This window comes from Protomyctophum bolini (assembly GCF_963924005.1).
Source record: "Protomyctophum bolini genome assembly, chromosome: 4".
Lineage (NCBI taxonomy): Eukaryota > Metazoa > Chordata > Actinopteri > Myctophiformes > Myctophidae > Protomyctophum > Protomyctophum bolini.
Window position 1 is genome coordinate 17,602,788 of NC_137865.1, and position 14,961 is coordinate 17,617,748.

Here is a 14,961-nt window from a genome sequence, read left to right on the forward strand (position 1 = left end):
GAGGCGAGGCGCCCTAGCTGCTCTAATGTATCACGTCACCAAATTAGCTTCTTATTCTCTATGCAAAGTACATATGCTGGCTTTGCCAGGTCTAATTAAATCCTTAATACTCGTTAGTCTTGTAGACTAATGGTGTCCTTCCTTTCCTTCCTCTCCTGCGGTCTCTGTATACCTCCAGCTATGTGTGACGGGCTGTGCCAGAACGGAGGGACCTGCGTCTCACCCAACAACTGCGTCTGCCAGCAAGGGTTCACGGGGAGGAGATGTGAGACAGGTAACACATTTAAAAAACACTTCATTTCTCCCTTTTGTTTTTCCCCGGGGCGCTTGTATTATATTATCCCCTCACGGTAACCTCCGGGATGACATTCTGAATGCATTTGAATGAGAAGCGTGGGGGGGGGGGGGGGGGGGGGGGGAGAGAGGGAGAGGGAGAGAGAGAGAAGGGTGGCGTTGTTTTTGGTTGCTCCTCAGATCAGTGTTGCCAAGTGGCTTATTTTAAGCCAATTGGCAACACTGACTCTTTTCTGTAATGTTGTAAGTTGCGGTTTGTGTGTCTAGTTGATTATTCACGCTTGCTTCCTATTTGTTGTTTAAACCAGTAATTCTCAAACATTTATATGTCATGGACGTCCCAAATTAAGATGTAGTTGTCTGCGCGGACCCCTGTCTGAATTTCTTTTATGCCAGGGGACACCCCCATACAAGATTTGTGTATTTAAAATATCCTAAATATTTCTATTTTTTTCATTTTTTGATAATTGTTGTTGAAAATAACAGATCTACAAGCTATCGTGAGCTTTAACCCAGGCCTATAACAACGATTTCAAAATAGCCGCTATACAATGTATAGTAAAGTGCTCATGTAGCCTCGCTATTATTTGTTTTCATAGACCACCGTTCTGACCAAAATCTGGCAACTCCGCTTCAGACGCAGCTATAGGCGTTCCCTCTGTCCTCTTTCTCCCGGCAGAAGGACACCCGGCCGGCAGATCAAATGAGATGTGAGCGAGTATGGTGGGAAAAGACTCAGCAGCAGATCAAAGTTGGCCTTCAGTTATCCCGGCAATATCATGGCCGCGTTTTGCATCGAGAATTCTTACTTTGCGGCACTGTCTTTACACAGGCGCCAACAAAACAGCTGATGTTAAATTATTGAGATTTCTTTTCCCTCTAGAGCGTTCACCAGCTGCTTGTATTCTTTCTCAGGCATCCCTATAGCGTGCCTGCCTGCGTGCGTGCGTGCGTGCGTGCGTGTTCTCTGCAGGTGTGCATGGGTGTGTGTGTGTGTGTGTGTGTGTGTGTGTGTGTGTGTGTGTGCGGTGGCTCCAGGTGAGTAATGATGGTAGCTCTCCCAATGATTGGATAGAGCAGAGGGTTTGAAGTGCAGTTGCAGCAGTGTGGGAATTACCCCACATCACAGCCTGTATTTAGCCTTCCCTCTCTGGTTTACCCTGCCGCATCCACACTGCACTGGTGGACATGTACTCAAAAATGTAGTCAATTTTTCAATACTTTAAACTACATCTAAGTGGTAACTCGAAATAACTGTGCTCCTTGGAGCGCAGGTCTCCACCAGGCCGGGTTGTCTACCAAGGGCCCGCAGAAGGCCCTTATAGACAATTGGAACGATATATGATATACTGATACTGAACATCTTGATCACATGACTTCTGAGATCATGTGTATTTTGTGAGTTTTGGACAAAAGTTGTAGGAGTTGTAGCGTGCCTGCTTACAGGGAGATACATTTGTTATATTGTATTAGCATGCAGATTGGACAAAATTACATTTAATCATATACTTTTTTTTTACATAGTACACAGTACATGATGTTTTACATACTAAAAAATCACACCTGTGTGAAGTAAGGGGCGCTGATATATTAAAGTCTAACTCATGTTGCTTTGATTAGGTGATAATGGTGATGTAAAACAGACATAGACAAAACAAAATGTAATTCTCTTTATTGTCAATGGCATTTAATGTTTGTGTTAGGGACAAGATTGTTAGGGACTGTAGTGTATAGGAGGGGCTAGCGCCCCTAAAAAAAAATCAAAAAATCAAAGTACATACTTCCTCCACCAGAGCCACATTACAACATGGCATCCTCCTCCTCAGAGCAACAATACATGATAGGGTATGATAGCGTAGCCAGAGCCAAGACTATCTGTCAGCACGTGTCACACAGAACACACATCTCACTGCCTGCTCTAACGGACAGGGAAGTGTCAAACAGTGTGAGCAGTGAGATAAGAGGCTATACGCCTATGGATTCTATTCTGTTCAGAATTCCACTCCTGGTTTGTCTTAAGCAGTGCAGACTGCAGATGATGTACAGTAAGCCAGTGGGTTTCAAAGTCGTTGTGCCCGGGAGCCACTTCCATCGACTAAAACTATGACGAAAACATTATCGCTGACTACCTTTTTTCACTGACGAAAACTAAATATATAAACTAAATAAAATGTAAGCTATGATAAGCTATAAACTATAAGCTATAAGACTAAATATACTGACAATTATGTTGACATAATTTCATGACATTTTTCTCATCATTGCACGATTATGAAATTATGACCGATATCCGGTCTCTGATTATTTGCAGGGTCATATCTGCCGATACCGATTCTGACCGATTCCGATATTATACCGAGAGGACCACAATGGAATATCATTGTAAAGCTGTGTTCTTGTTGATATATAATGAGTGCATTCTTGCCCTGATGAAGACCAGTTAATGGTCGAAACATGTTGGCAGTCGCCTTTTTAATTTAATCAAGGCTTCCCTCCTCTTTTTAACTTTGAGTGCCCAGATAGTCTCTTATTTATCTATGTAAACGTTGGTTTTGTAACTAGTTGCTGTCTTCATCACACGTTAATGTATTTACTAGCAGCTTAAAAAACCATTCGAACTATGTCCAAAAATCCCAAGTTATTCTGTATATTGTTGTGGGAATGGCAGAAGGCCAATACAATTAACATATGTATCTATTATGGGATGTATTGGGGCAGCTCGGCCAAGCATGGATTAATTGAGTTAACATTTTTAATCTGATTAATTTCACAAATGAATTAACTCAGTTAACTCAGTTATTTTGACAGCCCTAGTATTTACATTATAACCTTTGAAACAGAACCAACGATGTGGGTTAAACAGCCGAGACAACTCTGCACATTGATTGATTTAAATATTTATTAACAGTTTGCAGAATTACAGTACAACAATTTCAAGCACAACTCAATACAAAGACTGTTAACTGTGAGTGGACGACCCAATAAAGCATTACACTTGTTTACTAGAGGGTCCACCTTGTTCAATTAATCAAAACATTTAGAGAAGTACATGTCCAAGACTCTTCTCCCTTCTTGCTCCAAATCTACGGAATGAACTTTCCATTGCAATCAGAACTGCAGACGGCACTCCAAATCTTGCACCATTGAAATCAGACATTCGGTGATATAATCGGATGTGTTAAGCAACACAACAGCACCACCTTTATCAGCCACCTTGATGACAATATAATTGTCAGACTTGAGATCAAGCAAAGCTTGCTTCTCATCTTTGCTAAGATTATCATGAGATTTGTATTTATTAAGGTCCATTATTTATTATGCATTTGAGCCATGGACCACCATTTGATGACATTTAGCCTCTCTGACCCAAAACTACAAATGTTTTGTTGTCGTTGCATAAGATTGTGTCCACAATTCCATGCTGTATTGATGTGGTACCATAGTAGGAGAGAAAACAGGCAAAAGTTGATCAAAATAACAATTCTTCTACATTCTCTAATTCTGTAGACTTAAGTAATGCACATATTTAAGTATATAAGTAAGTAATGTAATTAAGTAATGCACATGGTTTAACAATGATGTAACTCTTGAAGTGTCCATTTGGTTACCAACTCCCCATCATTTAGCTGGGGACCACCTGGAACCCCATCAAGGAACCATTGGTTGAAAACCACTGGGCTACAGTATATTCTAAGATAAGTAACTAACCATGGCAAAATTGGCCATTTTGGTCAAGAGCAAAAAAACTTTCATAATAGCAATTTTCAATGTTCATCACATGTGTGCGCTCATGACGTTTCCGGTGGCTTACATCGGTAAAACTCCTTTCACACTGTCCACAAGGAAACAGTTTATATCCGGCATGAACGGCCTTGTGAAGTTCTAAACGATGTGAATCACTAAAAGATTTTCCACACACGTCACATTGAAAGGGTTTCTCCCCTGTGTGAGTTCTCTGGTGCGTGTTTCTGTTAGGCATTGTAGAGAAGTGTTGTCCACACTGAGCACATCCATAGGGTTTCTCTCCGGTGTAAATTAGCTGGTGTGTTTTAAGTGCGGAGATGCTCGGAAAGTAGTTTCCACACTGATCGCAGCAGTGGTGTTTTTTCTTAGCCGGGGTTCTTTGTTCATTCACCTCTGGTAAGACAGGAATGCCAGACTGATGATGTGACACTGGATTGGGAACAAATAGGAAGGAAAGGTGGTTGATAGGAAGAAAGACAGTACTCCATGGACTTAACTTTTGCCACAATAACTCACATTGCAAACTTTTAGATGTGCTAGGTCACATAAGACTAAGACGTAAGCAATACTAACAGCACTAATACAATGCACTTTAGCCACTTTTAATATTTCACAATACGCTGCTCAGTTTTAATGCACTGCAATTTAGGATTGTATATTATTTTATTTATAGGTTACACTGCTGGTCCTGGGTACGATTTTTGTTTTATGTGCAAATATGTGAAATGAAAAATAAAGTGAACCTTAAAGGGCCACTTCACCCCTTTTACAACATGATGTTTGGGAGACAAGAAACACTTTCCTGGGGGTTTTTATGTGGGTAATATATGTGTTTTTAGATATTTCAGTATTTCAAAGTGTCCAATGGCTCCATGATGTCATGTACACTGGGCTCACTTATTTCCTGGACTACATGTTGTCTCAGTAAGACAACATGTAGAGGAGCAGTGGACCAAAGCATTATGTGAATTGTAGTCCAGGAAGGAGAGGCCCTTTAAACCTTGAACCTTGAACTTGCATTCAAGTGAATATTTGATTCAACTGTGAGGCAAAACAGAAATGATCTAAATCTACAGCAAAGCAACTAGTCATTATTACAACAAAACAAAATATAAGATGGAATTCAACATTAATAGTGAGAGATGTATGTTTTAAGCTTGACAAGGAAAGCAACAAAACGCGGCAGAGATGTGACAGAAATTAAATAGGAGCGTATACTGTATGTGACATACCATGGCCATTGTTTTCCTCCTGTTCAGCAGAGTGTAGGTCGGTGCAGCTCATCTTCACTTAACTCTGGAGTCCACACACGGTCTGATGTGATCAGAAATGACTGATATCCTGGAGGAAGTTGTGAGGAAATGACACAGACCAACTCCTCTTAAACCACAAACATCAAAGCTTTTGAACGATTGGCCAAGGAGAACAATAGAACAATCTCCCCCATTAATCACAGTTTAACATACAGTAGGCTACTGTGCTCCACCACTCCAGACATGCTTCTCCTACAAAGTCTACAAATCTCTATTCAATGGATATTATGGGTGCACGATTATGAAATTATGACCGATCTCCGATTATTTGCATGGTCATAACTGCCGATACCGATTCTGACAGATTCCGATATTGTACAGAGGACCACAATGGAAACAAGCCTAGGTCATATAGGGGCTTGGCCCAAAGTATTTAATCAATCAATACATAGCCTATACTCTTTACCAAGTGTATGTTTTCACAACTGAATGACTATACTATTACTCAATAAGATGAGTACACACATTTTAATGTAGAAAAATGTAGACAAATAGAAAAAGAACCACCACTCATCCGCTGAAAAAACTTAAGAGAGGTGCTGGAGCCACAAAGGGAACATGAGAAATAAAGGGAAGCTCCGCACACTCAGATCTGCACACAATCAATTTATTTGGAAAGCTTTCGGTCTACTGACCTTCTTCAGGCAGAAAAAGATGTAGAAAGGTTTTTACTTAAGATTTTACATCATATTTGATTTGATTTTGTTTTGTTTTAGACTAGAGGTACTAGAAACCTTTGATTTATATTGAATTCATTGATGATTTTTTACATTTTTAATTTAAAAAGTGTTTTGTTGGTGAAAACCAATTAAATAATCTGTATTATTTTGAGAGTTCCGATACCGATATGGCATTTTTATGGCCGATTCCAATTATGCTACTGATTATATTGTGCATCCCTATTTATTTTTCAAACACAGTTCTTATATGAGGCGATCTAAAAAAAACCCTATGGGGATTACAATGCAAATAATAAGCACATGAACCCATGTCCAGATTGATAATCACCATAATTTATATCTGTTCTCCGAAAATAGCTCATCTACAAGCTCATGCATGGGCTGCAGATCGGCTATTTTCGGACAAGAGATTTATAGACATTATGTGCAAATATAAAATAGCTGTGATACTTATGTAAGTGGTTATGGTGAAATAATCCAACACTTCATGAACAAATGGTTAGTTTGGAGGGGATGAGTGGACTATGACATCACCGGCTCAGGAAAGACACGGCATTCACTGTACACACAGAGACGACAAAGTTTACCACTCTGGGAGGTGGTTTCAAAAAGAGACCGTTAAGTCCCCAACGCTGTCTCCGTGTGGCAGAAAGGGCAGATCGGCTAAATACTTGCTCAGGTAACGAGGAATACGTCCTCATGTGGACACCACCTTAGCGCCCTCTACCGATATTGACATCAGACATTGTGCTCTATAGTGGAGAAGACCAAGACAAATCATGTTATGCTGGGTTGTGTGCGGGTGTCGACTCCCACCCTGAAAATAGCTGATCTACAAGGGCTTGCTAGAACTTGTATTTCTGCTGTGTTAATCAGATGTCATCAAGGCATTATTCGACTAAATCAACTGTAAATGTAGTTGACTGTAGAATCTTAGGATGTTTAGTCGACTAAAACTAGACTAAAACATAATCAGATTTTTTATATTCCAAAGTCTATGGCTAAAACTAAATGTCAAAATGAACACTGCAGAGAGCGAGATAGTGAAAAATCTACAATCTCACAACATGGTGAAAAAACTGTAAAAAGAATAGGGACGAATGTGGTCACATGACCCATTGGTTTCTACAGACCCGTTTTGAAGCCATCCCGGAACTTCCGGTCCTGAAAAGCAACACACCATTCTAAACTTGTTCAATTTTCACAATTATAAAAAATATATTTAATAACTATGGCATGCTCAGAATAGGGACAACAGGTTGAAAGTGATTACAATATAATATTCTTCGGGTGTAGAATTTGTCTCCACATAAAGTATTACTGATACAGTAGTAAATAGATAAATGTAATTTAATATAGTTATATAGGCCTACTGTATATTGCAATAATAACAACATATAGTTCCCAAGTCACAACTGGACTCCTCCCAGGGTTATAATAAAATATATATTTTTGAATGTGTTTTTATTTTTGTTAGTTTTTCCCCCCACATTGTTGATTGATTTATGATCTCCTGTGTCTAATTCATGCCAGGTGTGTCAGTTAATTCAGTGAGTGAAGGGGGATGAGTTCTACCTGGCATGATGTCTTCTGTTGACCACTTCCCGTTGAAATGTGTCGCACAGCCTCTTTGCACTACTTATTTTAAATGTTTTTCTGAATTCATTAGGAAGAAGAAGTGGCTACAAAGCTGTTGTGAACTGACCAGAAAAGTCAATATAATCCTGTCGTTTGATACATCGTCTGCCTGCTAACGGCAGCTTGTGAGCGTCTTTCTGGGCAACAACAAAGGAAGCTAATAGAAAGTGGAGTCACGGCGGTTTTCACTGTGTGTGTGTGTGTGTGTGTGTGTGTGTGTGTGTGTGTGTGTGTGTGTGTGTGTGTGTGTGTGTTGTGTAGCTTTATGTGATGAAATGAAACAGAGCGCGTCTGCTCAGCCATTGGCTGGGGTATTGATTGCACATAAAGGACCCTTCTTTATGAGGTGTCCTTTTTTACGGTCCCATCTTAAAGCAAATGAATTTCCTCAAGGTGCTGCTCTGTGATTCTGCCCAGAGGAGTGTAGTGTGCGTGTGTGTGTGTGTGTGTGTGTGTGTGTGTGTGTGTGTGTGTGTGTGTGTTTGTGCGTGCGTCTGTGAGCGTGCACGTGTACAGTACATAAATGTGAGTACGAGAGAGAGAGAAAGTGTGAATGAGTATAGCCTGATACTTTAACATATAACCTAAAAATCACACCCGTGTGAAATGAGTGGTGCAACTATGTGTGGGGGTTCCCGGGGGGGGGGGGGGGGGGGGGGAGTTCCAGGCACACAGGAACGCATCCAGGGTGCCGGCCTGGTCGAGCCGCCCCGCGTCCGAAACGGTTGAGAAATGACAGTTACCGTGTGCCGGTCCCTCTACTGTATCCTCTACTGTACTGTCACTGTACTGTACTGGCACACCTGAAATTATCATATACGTATACAGTTAATATGTGCGTTTGTGTGTGTGTTAGGTTGTGCACGGGTGGTGAAAAACAACCATGCTATTTCCGTGCTCATACCCAGCCAGGCAGGCACTCACCCAGCCAGCCAGCCACCCACCCACCCACACACATAACTCCGTAAGGGAGTGGTTGCACAACTCAAAAAGCGCTTGCGTTGCGACCACTTAACACGGAAGCCGGGTTCATGGTCAGATGGGTGGACCGCTGGCATTTTCAGAGCAATCAGTGGACCGTGATCTGGCTTGGATCAATGGAACTGTTAAACCCACTGTTGCTATTTATCGGTATCACAGTGAAAACACATTTTTCAAGTGGCTATTTTTGGCACCAGACACCGTTGTACCTGACATAAAAGAGGGAGAGAGAGAGACAGAGAGTGAGAGAAATGTAGTGATAGAGAGAGAGATTGAGCACACTTAACCATAATGACTTGTGCTCCTGTTCATCTTGGCAGTGTCTCAAGTAGTAAATCCACCGTCCAGCTAATCACACATTTCATTACCTTCTCTAGTGCTTTTACATTCTTGTACGTCCCTCCTCTCTCTCTCTTATATTTTGACCATACCTACAGTATATGGTGGAGTATGTTAACCGTTAACTGTTAACGCAATATAACCGTGATGGTTGTGGTTGGTCTACCTGTGCTTCTGTATTGTGGCCAGGAAGGACCACTATTGGTGGACAGCAGTTGAAATGACGTGGGGAAAAAGTGTTATGGGGCGTATTGTTTTGCAGTGCAACCCTTTTCCTCTTTCATGCTCACTGTGACATGACACTCTCCGGTTGGCAGGTGTTAGCGTAAAAACCTTTGAAAGCTCCTTTTAGTGCCCAGAAACCTGACTGGTTGCAAACAAATCAATGTAGTTGCTGAGTGCAAAACATCCATTACCTAAATCGTGCAATGACACATGGGTGCCAGCCTCTCATCATCGCGTTTGATCAGAATTTGAACAGTCAAGCCTTTCGAGGACACTCACAACAACAACAACAGCCCTTTTCATGGTCGTGCACACAGAGCCTCTGGCACGATCCCGACTCCTGGAGGCAACAAGGCGATCCTCCGCTCTCCCTTTCTCTCTCTCACTTTCTCTGTCTGCCTGTCTGTCTGTCTGTCTGTCTGTCTCCCTTTTCTCTCTCTGTCGTCACCTCTTGGTCTCTTGCCAGGTTTGCTTTCATGACGGCACGCAGCCTCCTTCGCCCTTTACTTTTATTTCATTTGAACTTTCTTTTAGTCCATCCCTGAGGGGCCATTTATTGAAGGTGATAGAAGGCTTTTCTTCTGTCCCCCTGCGGAGCACGACTGAAGCAGCTCCCCAATAAGTCAACTGTCTTCTCTAAACGAATGGAGATGTATGGAGAGGGAAATGCACGTATAGTTCAAGTACAGTTGAAACTCAGGTCTGTTTGACTAAGAATACTGGACAGAATAAGTGGCTACCGGTATATATCTCGTAGGAGTGGGTGGTTGAGGTAGCTGCCGTTACAATACAAAAGCAAAGCATGGGTCGTCTGACATTTGGACACATGTGGACACATTTCTCAATTATTCTTACTAGTCCTTACCCGTTCTGAATATATGAACAGCAAATATATATATAGTAAATATATATATATATATATATATATATATATAGAATATTAGTGGTCCATGACATGAAAATGTTTGAGAACCACTGCTCTGAAACAACATTGGACAATGATGTTTGACAGTCAGCTATATTGTTGCTTATTGTAGATTTATTTTCGGATGTTCTGACTTATTCTGGCCTGTTAACATTTTCATAGAACTGGTTGCTTGTTTCCCTCTCAGTCAATGTGGCAACCCTGGTGATTGCCCAACACTGTTTTGGTTCCTATGCTAATGTAGCTTAGCAACAGCTAGGAGAATGCAGTAAGCTGCTGCGGTTTAAAAGTTTAGAAGTTTTTTGCGCAATTTATGTCCCCGAATGTATGGATATGGACTTATGGCGCCATCGCTGCCTCTTTCTTTAGTAGAAGTGTTGACAGTTTTAGCGTCCCTCTCACGCGCGCGCGCACACACACACACACACACACACACACACACACACACACACACACACACACACACACACACACACACACCGCCTCCTGGCACACACACACACACACACACACTGTGAAGGCCGTAGTACTGTAAATATGACATGAATATGAATGCAAAGTAGCGGTCCATGTGTGGACAGGCTACCTGTCGCCGCGGTGCATGGTGAGATGTGTGCAAACCGTGTAGTTTATCAGGAGAAGACTACCAAAGGATGCAACACGCACACACACAGTCAGCGGCGCCAAATTGTATAGGGCACAATTTGTTGTGTTGCAGCGCTAGCTAGAGGAAGCATGCCAGTGGGGTAACGGTGAGAACGGTGGCCTGTGATGCAGGTGTCGCTAAGGTGTGAGGGTGCGAGGTTAATTCACAAATAAATTCATTATTAATCATTAATGTGTCAAATGGGAAAAAGGGCTCCGTTAAGACCTCCATATGATTATGGTCCATGCCTGTGTGAAAAGTGGGAGTGATTCGTGCAGTTAATGATGAGATAATTCGCTGTCAGTGACATTAATTCATTAATTCAGACATTCATTCATTCATTCAGACATTCAGAGATTCGCTGAATTATTATAAGGATGACAAAAATGGAAACGGCAGTGGAAGGAGGAGAACTTCTTGCATTGATAGAGAATTGCTTACATTGTCTGAAAGTGCCACGGATAGTCACTGGTAGGCTATACTCACACAGAGTATGAGCATAGGTGAGGACCAATTATATGAAGAAAATGGGTGAAACGCTCCTTTAATAACCTACTGACGAGCAGGAAGCCCAGCTCTCTCTGTCAAGCCCCAAGAAGGGCTGGCCCAACGTTGAAGCTGCCACTACCTACTGGCATCAACGTGCATCAACCCTGACCTGAAATTTGAGGTCCGCTCTCAACTTCCGCTCGCTCGAGCCATTGAGTTATAATGGTCTTCTGGGTCTTCTGGGTGCTTCAAAACTCCACTGAGCAACTTCCATTGAAATGAATAGCAGTGGGTGGTGATGTCGCTCGCGGTCCTCACTCTATCCTTTATAACTCTATGGTCTCTGACCATGGTGCTGTAATGGCTGGGTCTCTGTCCATGATGCTGTAATGGCTGGGTCTCTGTCCATGGTGCTGTAATGGCTGGGTCTCTGACCATGGTGCTGTAATGGCTGGGTCTCTGTCCATGGTGCTGTAATGGCTGGGTCTCTCTTCTGTTCGGAACGGGCGGTCAAACATCCACTGTGGGCAGGAACGGGATGAAACCATTGTGGGAGTGGACGGGAATGGTCAGAAATCCAGCGGGAGAGGGACTAAGACAGCAGTCTGTACCTCGCATGGCTCAGATGGAGGGGGGAGGGTGGTATTGAAACGAGCACAGCTTCCTGCCCGGCAGTAACGAAATGCAAAGTAAGGATGAAGGCAGAGAAATGGAGAATGATAGGGGGGCTGCATGGGGGAGGCGACACATACAGTACACAGACAGAACGGGACGCGGATGGATGGAACGAGGAGAGGATATATGCGAGGAGGTGAGGGGTCAGAGGTGGGTTGGCAGATGGGTAGGTAGGTAGTGACGGAGGATGGGGGGATGAACATGGAAAAGCTTTCACAGAGACCCTCCCCCCCCCACGCACGCACACACACACGCGCACACACACTGTCCCTGGACCCAGTGAGCTCTTAGAGAGCTCTCTGGGGACTCAGACACTCCTCCTGAAGCCTAGGCCTGTCTGTCAGCCTGCCTCCGAGAGAGAGAGAGAAGCTGTTGAAAAATGCACAAGTGCACACGGACAGACAGGCGGACGGGCCAGTGTCGTCGTCATCGCCCCACCCCAACGATGCACGATGGGACAAATATAGCATTGTGCTTCTTCTTTTTGGCAGTCTCATCTTGCGTGCGTACGTAATTTTGTTGTATACAGTATGTGTGTGTGTGTGTGTGTGTGTGTGTGTGTGTGTGTGATGATGCAAAAGTGTTCTTTATACAAGTGCATGCGTTGGTCAGCTTATGTATGTTTGAGTGTGTATGTATGTGTCCTTGCCTGCCTGTGTGTGTGTGCACAATTTTCTGTGCTGCGGCACTCACCGAAAATTGCTGAGCTACAAAGCAACGCAGCGCGTTGTCAGCTTGTAGGTCTTATATTTTCTGCGAACAAACACCATCATTCTACGACGATGTATAAACCGTGCCTACAGTATGTTGTATGTCTTCTGTCTTGTCACTCTCCTCCAGTAGAGATGGGCAGAGAGGGTATGGGGACATGCTGGGCTGACAGACTGACTGACTGACTGACTGACTGACAAGAGGTCTGACACCAAATGAATTATGCATTGCACCGTTGCATGCTGGGCTCCCACACCGTAGTAACAGATATAAATGTACAAGGGGACCGGTCATTTAATGCACGCCACAAGCACACTCCACGCTTGACACCCCCCCCCTCGGCACACTGCTTCTTTCAGTGCAAGGGTTGTATGAGAAAATTTCTCAAATGACATATGTGTTTATTTTCGCAAACCAATTGGGTATTCCCTTTTAGCTCTTTTTGCGTTCATATTTTCTGGTTTTAAAATGTGTTTTCTCAAATTATATGATGGGCAATTTGGGTGAAAAGTATGACATTAAATGGTAAATGGACTGTATTTATGTACAGCTTTTCTAGACCCTTTCAAAGCACTTACAATGCACTTCATCCATTTTTCACACACGTTTACACACCGACCATGCAAGGCACCAGTGCAGTTAGGGGTTTGGTATCCTCAGTGCCGGATTTACAGTAGTTGGAGTTGGGGCCTCCGGGCTAGACAATATTCTGCATGGCCAAACAAAATTAGGGGTATTTTGGTTTATTTTTGGGGCAGCCAGACCCCCGAGAGAGAGAGAGAGATGAAGATGTTTTTTACCCCTCGCCTCTCTCCCGATAAACAAGAAAGACGCTCGCTCTGCCCAGTGCCGCGCAGAGAGAGAGAGAGAGAGAGAGAGGAAGTCAGCGTGAGAGGATGTGTCTCCGTTGAGCTCCTGCAGACCTTTGCCTTGTTTAAGGGCACTTTTTTTTCAAAAGGACCAAAGAAGTATTATACAAAGGACTACAACAGCCTTTCACCAGACACAATTGGAGCTTTACCGGGAAACACACAGCACCAAGGATAAACACAAACGTCCTAGCTGGGGAATAGCTAAGCTGCCTGGGACCAACCATGGATGCAGGCCTAGGCACAAGACAGAACTGAAAAGCACCAAAATGTGTAGTTAAAATGCAAACAGAAAAATACTGTATTAACCATTCTGCTGACAGTAAAAGACAGAAAACCTGGAACACAATTTGATTGGTTTAACTTAATCAAACACTCAAATCCACTCAACAAGAACAATGGCAACTGCTAGCCTCACCCATTCATATGTAAACGCCCCCATACTGCACCTCATGATTTTAATCAACTGACAAAACACATCAAAGGAAAAGCAGAAAAGAGGAAATACAGAGGATATAATGAAAGAAAATGCAGAGACGTCGTATGCAGATGCAGACTCTAAGGTAAAAAAACTAATATGCTTCACAATAAATATAATGGCATGGCGTACGGCCACATTGTCCCACTATGCACCCGGCGCCATCACAAAAACAGGAAATAAGGATCACTACAAAGTGACAATAAACTTTAAGGATTCCCAAATGTATGTACAATGCTGGACCAAAATTGCTCCCACTAGCAAAACAGCCACATTGCTATCCTCATGGACTCAAATGGGAAAAAGAGCAATACGTTGTGAGCACTCTTGTATGATGAAGTAATGTAGGGCATCAATTTGGCCTTCCTCTTCTCCTCTTACCGGACAGTTCCATTTGCAGTATCCTTCTCTCGATGTAACCCCCATTTTATGTGGTCGGAATCCACAATAAACTTCCAGTCTTAATCTTCAGCTCCTCCATAACAGTTTTAATTGTATATTTTGTTGCGTGCTGATTTATTTTCGAGGCCATCCTCGAAGAGAGCATAGTATAGCATAGTAGATGAACAACCAAAATGAGACCATTAGCCAAGCCCGAATCCCAACGTAATCCTTGCTAGACTACAGAGATTCTTCTCCACCTGCTGCAATATTTAACCTGCTTGAAATAATTGGAAATATCTCCTCTAAGAAAGCCCCGCTTTGCCTCTTTTGATGTGTGTTTATTGACTGAATTTCTGAGCTGTTCCGGAGAGACGAATGATTTTGGGATGGCCGGTATATACCTCCCTTTGTTTCCCAGCTCGTTATGTCTCTATACTTTCACAGGGAGTGGAAGTCCTTCATGAGCCTGTTAGATATCCTGCCAACAGGTTTACACACTTACACGTCCCTTCATGTGTGATGTCGCTCCCACCGTCTAATGGCTGCCTCTCGCTGTCCTGTCCTTGTCTG

At 42.9% G+C, this 14,961-nt stretch overlaps 1 protein-coding gene across 1 annotated transcript in view; it reads left to right on the top strand.

The window, feature by feature from the left end:
• The window catches only part of nell2a (neural EGFL like 2a), a 167,530-nt gene that overhangs the window by 104,186 nt on the left and 48,383 nt on the right, over nucleotides 1-14,961 (top strand). Inside the window, exon 15 of the mRNA XM_080760945.1 lies at nucleotides 179-274. Within this exon, the coding sequence (XP_080617071.1) occupies nucleotides 179-274 (96 nt within the window). The remainder of the gene's footprint in view (nucleotides 1-178; nucleotides 275-14,961) is intronic.